The following is a 14,440-nucleotide window of genomic DNA, read 5'->3' on the forward strand; positions in this document are numbered from 1 at the left end:
CTCTGTGCCACCCCCATCGCCCCCAGGGTGCCCCCTGGTTTCGTGGGGTCCCCTACGCGCAGCCCCCACCCCCCCGCCCATCCATTGGGTCCCAATGCAGCAGTGGGGCTGGGGGCTGCACCGCGGGGCCGGAGCTGCACCCCCCCCCCCCCCCCCCCAAACCCGGGGGTTCCCATCCCCGTGTCCCTCCCCCGCCCCCCCCCAGTTTCCGGGGCTCGTGTCCCCGTCCCCACGTGCGCCCGTGCCGCCGCCTGACTCAGGGCGCGCGGGGCACACGTGCGGCCGCGGCACCGGGGCGCTCCCAAGGGCGCTGCCGGCCCCGGCCCTTCTGGGGTGCTCCCCGCCGGCGCGTGTGGTTCCCCCCCCCCCCCCCCCCCACTCTCCCCGGCCCCCCCCCCCCCCCCCCCGGCGTGACGGTGCCCGCTGTGCCCGCAGGCGGTGTGATCAGCTACGTGGGCTCCAGCGGCTCGTCGCCCAGCCGCACCAGCCCCGTCTCGCTCTGCAGCGACAGCTCCAGCGGCAGCTCCCAGCCCTTCCCCTCCTACTTCCCCCCGTCGCCCACCGGCTCCCTGCAGGACTCCCGTGCCTACGGGGGGGGCTCGCTGCCCCCCCACGAGGACGGCTCCCCTTCTTCTTCCTCCTCTTCCTCCTCCTCCTCCTCCTACGGCTCCTCGGCGAGCTTCCCCGGTGTGCCGCCGGTGCCGGCGGACGAGCGGCGGCGCAGCTCGCCCAGCAAGAGCGGCAGCACCGTCACCAGTGAGTATGGGGGGGGGGGATTTTTTTTTTTTTTTCGGGGGGGGGGGCGTGTTACGGGTGCCCCTAGCACCCCGAGGTGCCGCTCACCCCCCCCCGTCCCCCCGCAGAGCTGAACGGCATGGTGCTGCTCTGCAAGGTCTGCGGGGACGTCGCCTCTGGCTTCCACTACGGCGTCCACGCCTGCGAGGGCTGCAAGGTACCGGGGCGGGGGGGGGGGCCGGAGCATAAGGAGGGGGGGGGGTGTGGGGGATGCTGGGGATGTGGGGACCCAGAGTGACCCCCCCCCCCCCGGGTGTCCCGCAGGGTTTCTTCCGCCGCAGCATCCAGCAGAACATCCAGTACAAGAAGTGCCTCAAGAATGAGAACTGCTCCATCGTCCGCATCAACCGCAACCGCTGCCAGCAGTGCCGCTTCAAGAAGTGCCTGCTGGTCGGCATGTCCCGCGACGGTGAGCCTGGCCCCCCATCCCGGCCCCATATCCCCCCCCCACTTCTGTGCCGTGCATCCCTTGGGGCTGGGACCCCCCCCCCCCCAGCTCCGGGCTGTGTCCCCCTTGGGAGCGGTGCCGTGCATGCCAAACCTGCCCCAGGCTGTGTCCCCTGGGACCCCCTGGGGTTGGGGACGGGGGTCAGCAGCCCCCCCCTTGTGCTTGAGGTGGGGGGGGGACACACGGCGCCAGGTTCCCGGTGCGCCCCCTGACGCCGCTGTCCCCACAGCCGTGCGCTTTGGGCGCATCCCCAAGCGGGAGAAGCAGCGGATGCTGGCGGAGATGCAGAGCGCCATGAACGGCATGGGGAGCCCCCCGCCGGGGGGGCCGAGCATCGGCGAGGGTCCCGTGCCGGGCGGGGGCCACGCGCTGCCCCCCGGCCCCCCGCCGCTCGTCCCCCCCGCCTGCTTCTCCCAGTTCCCCCAGCAGCTGACGCCGCCCGGTTCGCCCGGCCCCGGGGGGGCCACCGAGGACGTCATCGCGCAGGTGGCCAAGGCGCACAAGGAGATCTTCGTCTACGCTCACGACAAGCTGGGGCCCCCCCCGGCCTGCGACAGCGGCGTCCTGCGCTGGGACAGGCCCCCCCGCCTGGGCCCCCGGCCTCCCCAAGCCCCGCTTCTGCCCCGCCGCCTACCCCGAGCCCCCGGCGCGGGGCTGCCCCTGGCCCCGCGGCCCCAAGGACGTCCTGCCGGTGAGCGCCCGCCCGCCACGGGGGCTCCCCCGCCGGTCTCCCCCCCTCCCCCGGGTATTTTTAGCCGCTAATCACGCTAATCGCCTTGCCGGCGAGCCCCTGTGCTGAGCCGCGCGTCGCCCGCAGGCCTGCCCCATGAACAGCCACCCGCCTGGGCGCAGCGGGCGCTCGGTGCAGGAGATCTGGGAGGACTTCTCCCTCAGCTTCACCCCCGCCGTCCGCGAGGTGGTCGAGTTCGCCAAGCACATTCCCGGCTTCCAGGCCCTGTCCCAGCACGACCAGGTCACCCTGCTCAAGGCCGGCACCTTCGAGGTACGTCCTGGGGTGGCCGGGGCTCCGCCGAGGTCGTCCCGTGGCGTTGTGTGCTGCCCCGCGGCGCTGCACGGTGCCCCCCCCCCCCAGCCCAACACGGTGCCCTACTACGTTGCACAACATCCCATAGAATTGCATGGTGCTCCGCGGTGTTGCACGGTGTCCCCCAGCGTTATATGGCCCCCTGTATCCTAACACAGTGTCCCCGGCATTGCACGGTGCTCCCCAGTGTTGCACAGCACCCCCCAGCATTATACGGCCCCCTGTATCCCAACACCATGCCCCCTGCATTGCACAACGCCCCGCTGCATTGCACCCTGGTGTTGCATGGTGCCCCATGCATTGCACGGTGCTCCCCAGTGCTGCGTGGTGCCCTGTAGCAGTGCACAGCACCCCATGGTGTTTCCCGCCCCCCCCCCCCCCCTCCCCCCCCCGCCCCAGCTCAGCACATCGCCCTCTGCATTGCACAGCGCTCCCCGGTGTTGCACGGTGCCCACAGCGTCTCACGGTGCACCACATGCCAGCACAGTGCCCTGCAGTGTTGCACGGTGGCCCCCACGTCCCAGCATGGTGTCCTGGTGTATCGCAGTGCCCTGTGGTGTTGCATTACGTCCTCTGGCATTGCACGGTGCCCCACGGCATTGCATGGCGCCCCATGGTGTTGCATGGTGCCCCACGGCATTGCACTGTGCACCACAGCGTTGCACAGTGCCCACAGCACTGCACGGTGTCCTATGGCATCTCATGATGTCGCACGGCATTGCACGGTGTCCCACGGCACTGCATGGTGTCTCACGGTGTTGCATGGTGCTCCATGGTGTTGCACAGTTCCCCATGGCACTGCACAGTGTCCCACGGCCTTGCACAGTGTCCCCGTGGCATTGCACAGCGCCCCACGGTGTTGCATTCTGTCCCACGGTGTTGCACAGTGTCCCACAGCATTGCACAGTTCCCCACGGCATTGCACGGTGCCCCATGGTGTTGCATTGTGCCCCACGGCACTGCACGGTGCCCCACGGCACTGCACGGTGTCCCACGGCACTGCACGGTGCCCCCATGGTGCTGTACAGTGCCCCACGGTGTTGCACGGTGCACCCCCCGGCGCTGCGCGGTGCCCCCGTCCCGCCGAGGCGCTGACGCCGTGTGCCGCAGGTGCTGATGGTGCGCTTCGCCTCGCTGTTCAACGTGAAGGAGCAGACGGTGACAGTTCATGAGCCGGACGAAGTACAGCCTGGAGGAGCTGTGGGGCATGGGCATGGGCGACCTGCTCAGCTCCATGTTCGAGTTCAGCGAGAAGCTCAGCGCCCTCGACCTCAGCGACGAGGAGCTGGGGCTCTTCACCGCCGTCGTGCTGGTCTCGGCAGGTGGGCGCCGCGACGGGGCCGAGCCCCCTTTCCTGCCTCCCCCTCCCCATTTTGACGCTACCCCCCCCCCCCCCCGGTCCCCGCAGACCGCTCGGGCATGGAGGACGCGGCGTCGGTGGAGCAGCTGCAGGAGACGCTGATCCGCGCCCTGCGCGCCCTGGTGCTGAAGACGCACCCGGCCGAAACCTCGCGCTTCACCAAGCTGCTGCTCAAGCTGCCCGACCTGCGCACCCTCAACAACCTCCACTCCGAGAAGCTGCTCTCCTTCCGCATCGACGCCCAGTAGGGCCCCCCCCCACCCCCGTGCCCCCCACCTGCCCCCTCCGTGCCCCCCCAGACCCCCCAGGACCCTGTACATAGCGCGGGGGCGGCCCCGGTGCCACCCACCCCACGGCTGCAGCCCAAGCGGGTGCCGGGACACCCCCCCCACTTCCCTCTCCCCACGGCGCCGGGGCCCCCCCCCCAGGACCCCCCCCCCTCGCCCCGGTGGCCAGCGGTGGAAAAGCAGAGGCCGGAGGCCAGCCGAGCTGTGTGGGTGGGTTTGGTGGTTTTTCTTTTTTTTTTTTTTTTTCCGTGTTTTTTGTTTTTTTTTTTCATCATATATTTATTACATAAATATATAGTAAAATAGACCAGCAACAATTACCATAAAAATATCTTTCTTTAAAATCCTGACCAAAACACAAAAGGGTTTAAAATCGCACGTCACAGACTGTGATTGTCACGTAAATCAGCAGCGCCTGCCTCGGCCCCCCCCACCCCCCCCACCCCGCGCCGTACATTCAGCGACTCCCTGCCACGGCCCCCCCCCCCCCGGGCTGGGGGGGGGGGGCACAATGCATAGTACGTGGGGGTCCCGCCGCGCCGTGCCGAGCCGTGCCAGGCTGGGGGCAGCCCTGGGCAGGGGCAGCTCCGGGAGCCATGAGGTATGTGCTTGGGGGGGGGGGGGGTGGATGTGGGGTACGGGGACGTGGGGGCACGGGGCGGGTGGTGGGGACGGGGGTGCCGGTGCTGCCCCCCCCCCCCCCCAACCCGGGGTGAAGCCGGGGCCTGGGGGCGACGCTGGACGTGCGATGGCGACACGAGACGGAGACGAGACGGAGCGGCCCGGGGCGCAGGCAGGAGTGCGGGCGGGTGCGGGCGAGCGCGGGGACCCCACGGCGGGGGCAGCGGGACCGGGCTGTGCCCCCCCCACACCTTCCACCCCCCCCCCCACCCCCCCCCACCGCGGGGTGGGCTGCCACAGGGCACCGGCGCGGCCACGCGTGGGCAGGCGGCGAGAACGGGCATCGTGTAGGCCACGGCGGGGCACTGCACCGGCACGGCACGGGCAGCGCACGGGCATTGCACCAACACGGCACGGCCATTGCACGGGCATTGCACCAACACGGCACGGCCATTGCACGGGCATTGCACCAACACGGCACGGCCATTGCACAGGCATTGCACCAGCACCGCACTGGCACGGGCAGTGCACGGGCATTGTACGGGCATTGCACCAACACGGCACGGCCACGGCATGGGCGCCGTGCCAAAATGGCACGGGCACTGCGCCAACACGGCACGGGCACGGCACGGGCACTGCACGGCGTTGCACTGGTGCAACACAGCCACTGCACGTGCACTGCACCACGGCGTGGCTGTTACATGGGCGTTGCACGTGCACTGCAGCAGCACAGCGTGCCCACTGCGTGGCATTGCACCGGCACGGCACGGGCGTTGCACAGCTTTTGCACGTGCGTCGCACCGTGGTGTGGCCGTTGCACGGGTATTGCACGTGCACGGCGCCAGCACAGCGTGGCAGTGCACCAGCAGGGCACGCGCATTGCACACGCATTGCACCGGCACGGCACATGCACTGCACCAGCAGTGCACGCTCATTGCACACGCGCTGCACCGTGGCACGGCCATTGCACGGGCATTGCACCGCCACGGCATGGCTGTTGCATGTCACGGCACCGGTGCAGTGTGGCCACTGCGGGGGGGGGGAGGGCACCGTGCCCCGGGGGGGGGGGGGGCACAGCTCCTGCCCCCGGCCCGAAGGCACGTGGTAAGGCCGGGTGCTGGCACACGCGCGCCGAGCGTGACCGTGAGCATCGGGTCGAGTGCCGGGGGGCTGGGGGGGGAACGGGACACGACGCATCCCAAACCCTGTGCCCCCCCCCAAACCCCCCCAGTGCAGGCGTTTGTGTTTCCTGCAGTGACTCCTATTGCACAACCCGATGCTGGGGGGGAGGGGGGGGGGGGGCTGTGCCCACCTGGGCCCCCCCCACATGCCGGGCACCCGGGTGGGGGCTTTAAGACATTTTGCACGGAGGGCACCGCATGTCCCCCCCCGCTCCAGGGGCTCTGCCACACCACGGCCCCGCTGCCCCCCCCTCCCCCGCCCCAGCTTTTGGGGTCTGGCACAGCCCCCGCTGCCCCCCCAGACACGGACCCCCCCCCTCTCCCCGGCGGCAGGGCCGGGGGGGGGGAGCTGCAGTGGGCAGGAGGGGGGGGGCACACGCCCCCCCCAGCCCCACGGGGGGAGGAAGTGTCTCGTGTTGGGATTTCTGCTTTTAAACGACCCGTAAAAAGATTTTTTTTTTTTAATTACAAAAATTATATATTTTATATATATTTATATATATATATATATTAGCTTAACTGGGCCCCGGCAGCCCGCCTGCCTGCCGGCCGTGCCTCGCCCGGCCCCGCGCCCCCCCCTCGGCCTCCGCCTGAGGTAAGAAAAAATTCACAAACCTAAATCCGGGGGGGGGGTGGGGGGGAGGAAAAAAGGTGATAAAACCATTAAAAGTGCCCCCGCCGCAGCCCCCTGCCCCGCGCCGAGCCCCTGCCGGCCCCCCCCGAGCCGCCCTAGGGGTGCCGGGCCCCCCCCCGAAGTGCTGTTGCTGCTGGGGGGGGGCCGGGGCAGTAGTGCAGTGAGGGGGGGCCGCGCCGTGCTGGCACCTCCGGGGCCATTGCAACTTGGGGTTTTTTTTCTTTTTTTTTTGTCGGTTTTTTGATTTTTTTTCTTTTTTTACGGAAAACGACAAATAAAAGGACGATGACACGGGGTCGGGGGTGGGTGGGGGGAGACAACGGAAAAGGGGTGTTGGGGGGGGGGCGTCCCCCCCCCCCTCCCCGCCCGCAGCGCGCACCGTCTGCCCGCGCTTGGCACAAAACCCTCTCCTTTCAGCCCAAAAAAAATTAAAAAAAAAAAAAAAAAGAGAGAAAAATCCAAAGCCCCGAATCCGGCCCCGAAAGAGGGGTGGGGGGGTGCAGGGGGGGGGGGTCCTCCCCCCCCACCCGGCCGGGCACGGCGAGGGGGCTGCCGCCGGCCCCATGTGCCCCATGGTAGGGTTGGGGTCCCCCTCGTTGCTCCCCCCCCATGCTCCCCCCCGGCCCCCGCCCGGCCCAAAGTGCGCGTGGCCGGGGCGGCCTCTCCCTGTGCAGCCCCCAGCCCCCTCCTCTCCTCTGCTCTTCCTCCTCCTCCTCCTCCTCCTCCTCCTCCTCCTCCTCCTCCTCCTCCTCCTCTCCTCTCTCCTTCCAAAGTGCAGTTAGTTTAATATTTTAGCCTCTCAGGGAGGGAAATAAATGCTTAAAAAATAATAATCTAAGAAGAGAAGAACAATAAAGGAAACGCTCGACCGTCGGGGCCCTTCCCTGTGCAAACAAACAAAATTCGTCAAGTCCGGGGGCGCGGGGGGGTGGGGCGGCGTGGGGCCCTGGGGGGGGGGCTTATGGGGGGCAGCCGGGGGTCCTGGTGCGAGCGGCGGCACGAAGCCCCCCCTGCCCGGTACGTGTTCCCCCCCCCCCAGCCCCTCCCCGGGTGCAGCACCGCCGCCCTCGCCCACCTTCGGGGGCAGAAAAAGAAAATCGGGGAGGGGCGGGAGGGGGGGGCGCGCGGGGCTGGGGGGGGCCGGGGGGGGGGGTGGGGGGGCGAGGCGCGGGGCCGGGAGCGCCGCTTGGGGGTGGGGGGGGGGGTGGGGGGGGCCCTACACCTCCTGGTCCTCGAAGACCTCGAGGAAGAGGGGGGGGAAGAGCTCGGTGGGGCACTCCACCTTCATGTGCAGGAAGCGGCTGGCGTGGCAGGCGCCGATCATGCGCAGATCCGTCACCTTCATCAGCAGCTTGGGCCAGAAGTGGGGAATGTTGTGTTTGCGGTAGTTGATGTAGTGCTCGAACGCCAGCAGGTACGTCTCCTGGCACTTCTCGATCTTGTCCACGCAGATCAGCCCCGTCCGGTCTGCAGGGGGGGGGGCGGGGGAGGGGGGGGGGAGGTGGGAAAGGGGGGGAGTCCGCAGGGTGCCCGCCCCACGCGCCCCAAATGGTGGGGAGCTGGGTGTCGGCGTGCCCACCACATGCACCCCAAATGCTAGGGCTCTGGCTATCAGCGTGCCCAACCTTCCGTGCCCCCCAAATGTTGGGGATATGGGTATTGGGGTGCCCACCCCATGTGCTCCCAGCTATTGGGGCTCTGGGCAAGGGGGTGCCCACCCCACGCGTCCCCAGATGTTGGGGCTCTGGGCAAGGGGGTGCCCACCCCGTGTTCTCCCAGCTATTGGGGCTCTGGGTATTGGGGTGCCCACCCTATGTGCCCCAAATGGTGGGGCTCTGGGTATCGAGGTGCTAACCCCATGTGCTCCCAGCTACTGGGGCTCTGGGTATTAGGGTGCCTGCCCCACGCACCCCAAATGTTGGAGCTCTGAGTATCAGGGTGCCCACCCCATGTGCTCCCAGACATTGAGGCTCTTGGCGTTGGGGTGCCCACCCCCTGTGCCCCCAAACATTAGGGCTCTGGGTATTGGGGTGCCCACCCCATGTGCCCCCAGGTATTGGGGCTCTTGGCATCAAGGTGCTCACTCCGTGCTCTCCCAAACGCTGAGGCACCAAGGTATCCACGCCACGCTCCCCAAAACGTTGGGGTTCTGGGCACTGGGGTGCCCACTTCACACACCCAAAAGTATCGGGGCTCTGGGCATCAAGGTGCTCACCCCACACACCTCGAAATGCCGGGGCTCTGGGTATCAGAATCCCCACCCCATGTGCCCCAAGATGCTGGGGCTCTTGGCAATGGGGTGCCCACCTTATGTGCCCCCAGATACTGGAGCTCCAGGCATCGGGGTGCCCACCCTGTGCGCCCCCAAACGCCGGGGCTCCAGGCATCAGGATGCCCACCCTGTGCGCCCCCAAATGTCAGAGCTCCAGGCGTTGGGTGCCCACCCTGTGGGACCGCAGATATTGGAGCTCCAGGCATTGGGATGCCCACCCCGTGCACCCCCAAATAACGGAGCTCCAAGCATCGGGGTGCCCACCCCGTGCGCCCCTAAATACCGGAGCTCCAGGCATCGGGATGCCTGCCCCGTGCGCCCCCAAAACTCCGGGGCTCCGGGCACCGGGGTGCCCCAGGGGCTCAGCACCACGCGGGCGCCCTTACCTGAGGACATGAGCAGCACGGCCTGGAGCAGGGCCACCTCGGTGTCGTCCAGGTTGAAGGCAGAGAGGGACTTGCCCAGGTCGAAGATGGCGTCGGAGACGACGCCGAGGCCGCCGTTCTTGAGCTGCTCGCGCTTGACGGCCATCTCCCCGCTCAGCGTCAGCGTCTCGCTCTCGGGGTCGTAGCGCACGGCCGCCCGCAGCGACATGATCTCCATGCAGCACCCCTTCAGCAGGATGATCTGGTCTTCGCAAGGCAGCTGCGGGACACGGCGTCAGCGGGGGGCTTTTGGCCCCGACCCCCCCCCCCCCCTTCCAAAGTCCCCACGACTGCAGCCCCCTCCCCCCCCCCCCCCTTCCCCTTACCTCCGAAAACATGGGCAGTTTTTTGGCAAAGTCGACCACGCGGGTGATGGCCGGGGTGATGATTTTTGTAAACTCGCTGAACGCCTCCAGGTCGACTTTGTCCCCGTCGGGCATGGAGGCCATGGGCGACTGGCCGATGTCCTCAGGCTGGGGGGGGGGGGGGGAACGGATGGCGGATTGGGGGTGGCGTGCCTGCGACCCCCCCCCCCTTACCCACACGCACTCCCCAGGGCTCCCAGGGGAAACCGAGGCAGGGCCCAGCGGGGCGGCAGCCAGGAGAGGGAGCTGTGCGCCCGGCACCGCCGCGGGGCCGGGGCCACCCCGCGGGCACAGCTGTCCCCTTCGGTCACCGCACACCCCCTGACCCTCCCCGGGGGCCACGCGCTCAAGGACACCCGGTGACATCCCAAAGCCCCCGCTCCCGGAGCCGTTGCTGGGGGGGGACGACACCGGGAGCGTGACCCCCGCCGTGCGCGCACCGAGCGCGCCGGGGCCCAGCCGTGCCCGGTGCCGGTGCCGTGCCAGGTGCCGGGGGTGGGCGCAGGGCTCCCCCCTCGGCTGTGCCCTCACCAGGAATTTCCGCTTCTGCTTCCAGTGGCTGCCCTGGGCGTTGGTGCTGCGGTGCGCCTCCGTCACCACGTGGATCAGCTCCCACTCCTCGGCGCTGGGGCTGGGGCGGTGCTGCAGCGACTTGATCATCTCCTCCTTGCGCCGCCGCTCCCGGTTCTCCTCGATCAGCTTCCTCTTCGCTACCCGCTTCGAGTCGTCCAGCACCACTGCCGGAGCTGCCGTCAGCGGGGACGCCCCAAAAACCCACCCCCACCGAGCTCCCCGTGCGCCTCCCCCCGCCCCCCCCCCCCCACGGCCGTGCTGGGTGCCCCGAGCTGGTCCCGTGGCTGCACGGGGCGCCTGGAGCTGCCCCATGGCACCGCCAGCCGCGCCGAGCACCCCAAGCTGTCCCGGGGCTGCAGTCAGCACCCCGACCTGGTCCCACAGTGGTCCCAAACCTGCCCCCCGGCCGTGCCAGGCACCCCGAGCTGCCCCCCGGCACCCATCAGGGACTCCCCAATGTGGTCCTTGTGGCCGCACCGGGCACCCCGAGCTGCCCCCAGCACCACCAGGCGTGCCAGACACCCCAAGCTGGTCCTGCGGCTGCACCAAGCACCCCACGGCCCTACTAGCCATGGGGGGCACCCCAAACTACCCCACGGCTGCACGGGGCACCCCAATCTGCCCCCCTGTGCCTGGCACCCCAACCTGGTCCTGCAGCAGCACCCAGCACCCCATGGCACCGCCAGCCGTGCCGGGCACCCCAACCCGCCCCGTGGCTAGCTCTGGGCCCCCCCAACTTGCCCCCCTAAGCACCTCTGGCCGTGCTCGGCCCCCCCCCCAACCCCAGCCCCCCCCGCAGCCCCCCGCACTCACGGTCCATGGCCATGCCCACGGAGATGCACTTCTTGAAGCGGCACAGCTGGCACTGGTTGCGGGTGATCTTGTCGATGACGCAGCACCCATCGTACTTGCACGAGTAGGTGGGGTGCAGGTTCTTCTGGATGGTCCGCCGGAAAAAGCCCTGGGGCGGGCGGGGGGGGGGGCACGGTGAGACCCCCAGATTTCGGGTAACCCCCCCCCCCACCCCCCCAGCCCGGCCCCCCCTCACCTTGCAGCCCTCGCAGGTGATGCAGCGGTAGTGGTAGCCGGTGGCTTTGTCCCCGCACACCACGCACTGTTCATCTTTGTCCAGGTAACTAGGGATGTACCCTGCGGGACGCCGCGTGTCAGGGCCCCCCCCCCCCCCACGCACCGTGCCTCAGTTTCCCCTCGGCCCCAAAGCCTGCTGCTGCCTCCCCCCCCCCCCCCTCCCCTCCCCGCTGCAGGAAGTGCCGGCAGAGGAAGGGTTAAGGGCTGGGGGGGCCGGGGGGCTGCCCGTGCCCCCCGCGGCAATAAAGCTCCCATTATCCGGCTCCCCAGCCGGCTGTGGCGGGGGGGGGGGGGCGTCCCCCCCGGCGCACAATGGCCCACTGTCCCCGCTATTGTCCGGGGTCCCCCGTTGGCACAGGGCCGGGCGCCCCCCATCACCGGCCTCACGGGGAAACTGAGGCATGGAGCAACCCCCACCGAGACCCCCCCCCAAATCGATGCGGGGAGGGGGGGGGGGGGGAGCCCAACCCTGGAGGGGGGAGCGGTGCAGGGTGGGGGAGGGGCTGACCCCCAACCTCCCCAACCCCCCTCCTCCTTCTCCCCCCCCCCCCCCAACCCCCTTCTCCCGGATCCCGCCGGCGCCGGCCGCTCCCCGCTGGGGAATGGGGCAGGGCTGGGTGCCCAGCCCCGGGGTCAGCGCCCGGCTGGGCCCCCCTTATCTCCCCCCCCCACGGCGCTGCTGGCCCCGATAGCGCCGGCCCGACCCACGGCCACGGCTGCTGGGGCACGGGGGGGGCACCCCGCGGGGACACGGGGCGCTGGGGAGCCTTGGGGTGCTCCGGGATCGTGGGGTGCCAGCAGGGACACGGGGGGCACAGGGACGCCTGCGGTCCTGAGGGGGGGGGATATGGGGTGGCTGGGGGACCCTTAGGGTGCCAGGAGGGAATATGGGGTGGCTGGGGGATCCTTGGGGTACCAATGAGGGGACACGGGGTGGCTGGGGGACCCTTGGGTGGCCATCAGGGATGTAAGGCGCTGGGGACCCCCGGGGTGCACAGGGACCTTGGGGTCCCGGGGTGTGCAGGGATCTTGGGGTCCCCAGAAGGGACACGGCACCTGGGGGACCCCGGGGTGGCCAGCAGGGACGTAAGGTGCTGGGGACCCCTGGGGATGTGGGGTGCGCAGGGACCTCGGGGTCCCCAGGAGGGACACGGCACCTTGGGGACCCCGGGGTCCCGTCAGGGACACGGGACACCCAAGGGACCCCCGGGGGAAGCTCGGGGACCCCAGCAGGGTGCCGGAGGGACGTGGCGAGGGGCCCTGGGGCGGCGGGGGGGGGGGGTCCCGGGGGGGCCGTGGGGCCCCGTACCTGACATGCTGCTCTTCACCAAACATTGGCTGCTCTTTCTTTTGCGCTTGCCATCCAGCCACCTGCGGGACGGGACGGGGAGCGCTGGCACCGTGTCCCCGTGCACCCCCCCCGAACCCCCCTGCCTGGGCACCCCTCCCTCGGCCGGGGGTCCCAGGGGGGCCGGATGGGGACGATGCCACGCGTGGGGATCGGGGGGGGCACCGCCCCATGGAAAATGGTGGTGGTGGGGGGGGGGGGGGGGACCAGGGTGACGCGGAGCTCCCGGGGACCCCCGATACGGGGCACGGCATCGCTTGGGGGGGGTGGGTGGGTGGGAGGGTGGGGGCTGAGGCTTGGGGGGGTGGGGGGAGGGGAAGGGAAGGGTGGGGGAGGGGCTCATTTACAGTCAAAGACAAAATGTCCTTTTGGCTCAGCGGGGAAGTGACATCAGAGGGGCTGCGCCAATGGGCGGCGGCGGGGGTCCGCGCCTCGCCCCCACCGCACCGGCGCAGTGCCGGAGGCGCCCGGGCTGGGGGGGGGGGCGGGCGGGGGGGGAGGGCGGGGGGGAGGGCGGGGGGGGGTCCCAGCACCACGGGAACCTGCACCCGCTTGGGGGGGGTGGGGGCAGCACCCAGGGGTGCCCCGGAGACCCCCGCCGGGGCAGCGGGGCCGGGTGCTGCGGGGGGGCCACGGGGCGCCAGCCCAAGGTGACCCCGAGCCTGGCTCCCCCCGGGCACGTGAGCGGCCGCCGCCGCGCGCCCGAAATAGCCCCGGGCGCTGGCAGGGCCCTGGGGGGCCCAGGCTGGGGGGGCAGCAGCGGCTGGGGGCCCGGAGGGGGGGGGCAGGGTGTGAGCAGGCGGGGGGAGCGGGCACCCGTGGGGCGCGGGCATGGATGGGGCGCGGGGACACGTGGGGTGCTTGGGGGGGTGCAGGGGGCATGGGGGGGCACGGGTGTGCACGGGGATGCAGGGGGCATGGGGACGGGCGTGTGCCAGGGGACACGTGTGTGCAGGGGGACGTGCGTGTGCACGGGGATACGTGTGTGCATGGGGACGTGTGTGTGCACAAGGACACGTGGGTTCACGGGGACGCAGTGGGCACGGGGACACACGTGTGCACAGGGATGCAGCGGGTGTGGGGACACGCGTGTGCACGGGGACACGCGTGTGCACGGGGACACAGGGGAGATGCAGGGCACTGGGACACATGGGGCACGGAGACACACGGGGACACCGGGCATGGGGCTGCACGGGGACACGGTGTGATGCACAGGGCACGGGGACACGGAGGGGCACGGGGGCACCGAGGGGCACGGGGACACGGAGGGGCATGGGGACACGGTGTGATGCGCAGGGCACGGGGACACGGGGGGGCACAGGGGCACGGGGACACGGAGGGGCATGGGGACACGGTGTGATGCGCAGGGCACGGGGACACGGACGGGTATGGGGACGCGTGGGGACAGCGGGGGCCGCCGCAGCCGTGCCCGGGGGGTCTCACCGGGTGTCCTCTGGCTCCGACAGCGGGTCCAGGGTGCTGGGCTTCTGTTCCATTCACCGCAATTCCATCAAGGAGCGCCCAGCACCGACCGAGTGGGCTCCGCCACCGGTGCCACGCGCGGGGGGGCCACGGCGGGGGGCTACGACGCGCGCCCCATGGCGCCCGCCTCAGTGCTCAGCGCCGCGCAGCATCCCGGGGGGGCCCTGCCGAGACAAACCCACGGCGCCCACTGAACCCACGCGGGAGGGGGGCAGGGGCCACGTGCAACACCCCCAACCTTCCCCCCCCCAAGGAGCACGTGGTGTGGGGAGCGTGCAAGACTGCTGGAGAACGCCCGGGGTGTGCAAGGGCGTGCGGGGCTGGGTGGGAGCGCGAGGGGCGTGCAAGAACACGTGGAGCGAGCGAGGGCTTGCAGGGTGCTGTGCAGGAGCACGGGAGGGTGCGCAGGGCTGGGGGGGCGTGCACGGGGCGTGCAAGAGCACGCAGGGTGTGCAGGAACGTGCGCGAGCGTGCAGGGCCGTGCAAAGCACGCGGGGCGTGCAAGGCGGTGCAAG

At 70.2% G+C, this 14,440-nt stretch overlaps 2 protein-coding genes across 2 annotated transcripts; one reads left to right on the forward strand and one right to left on the reverse strand.

The window, feature by feature from the left end:
- Positions 1-94: 94 nt before the first annotated feature.
- NR1D1 (nuclear receptor subfamily 1 group D member 1) lies at positions 95-3,896 on the forward strand. The gene is given in 9 exon segments (XM_035572073.2): positions 95-107; positions 436-756; positions 864-952; positions 1,060-1,204; positions 1,473-1,801; positions 1,803-2,246; positions 3,399-3,449; positions 3,451-3,610; positions 3,697-3,896. Coding segments are annotated over 9 exon segments (1,752 nt in total).
- Positions 3,897-7,587: 3,691 nt separating this feature from the next.
- On the reverse strand, positions 7,588-13,968 carry THRA (thyroid hormone receptor alpha). The gene is made up of 8 exons (XM_035572072.1): positions 13,887-13,968; positions 12,405-12,466; positions 11,055-11,155; positions 10,820-10,967; positions 9,965-10,170; positions 9,395-9,541; positions 9,030-9,288; positions 7,588-7,838 (listed from the first exon to the last, which is right to left on the reverse strand). The coding sequence occupies exons 1-8, from the start codon at positions 13,937-13,939 to the stop codon at positions 7,588-7,590; spliced, it is 1,227 nt and encodes a 408-aa protein (XP_035427965.1). The 5' UTR covers positions 13,940-13,968.
- Between the last annotated feature and the right edge of the window lie 472 nt (positions 13,969-14,440).

The sequence above is a fragment of the Cygnus atratus genome, chromosome 25 (assembly GCF_013377495.2).
Source record: "Cygnus atratus isolate AKBS03 ecotype Queensland, Australia chromosome 25, CAtr_DNAZoo_HiC_assembly, whole genome shotgun sequence".
NCBI lineage: Eukaryota > Metazoa > Chordata > Aves > Anseriformes > Anatidae > Cygnus > Cygnus atratus.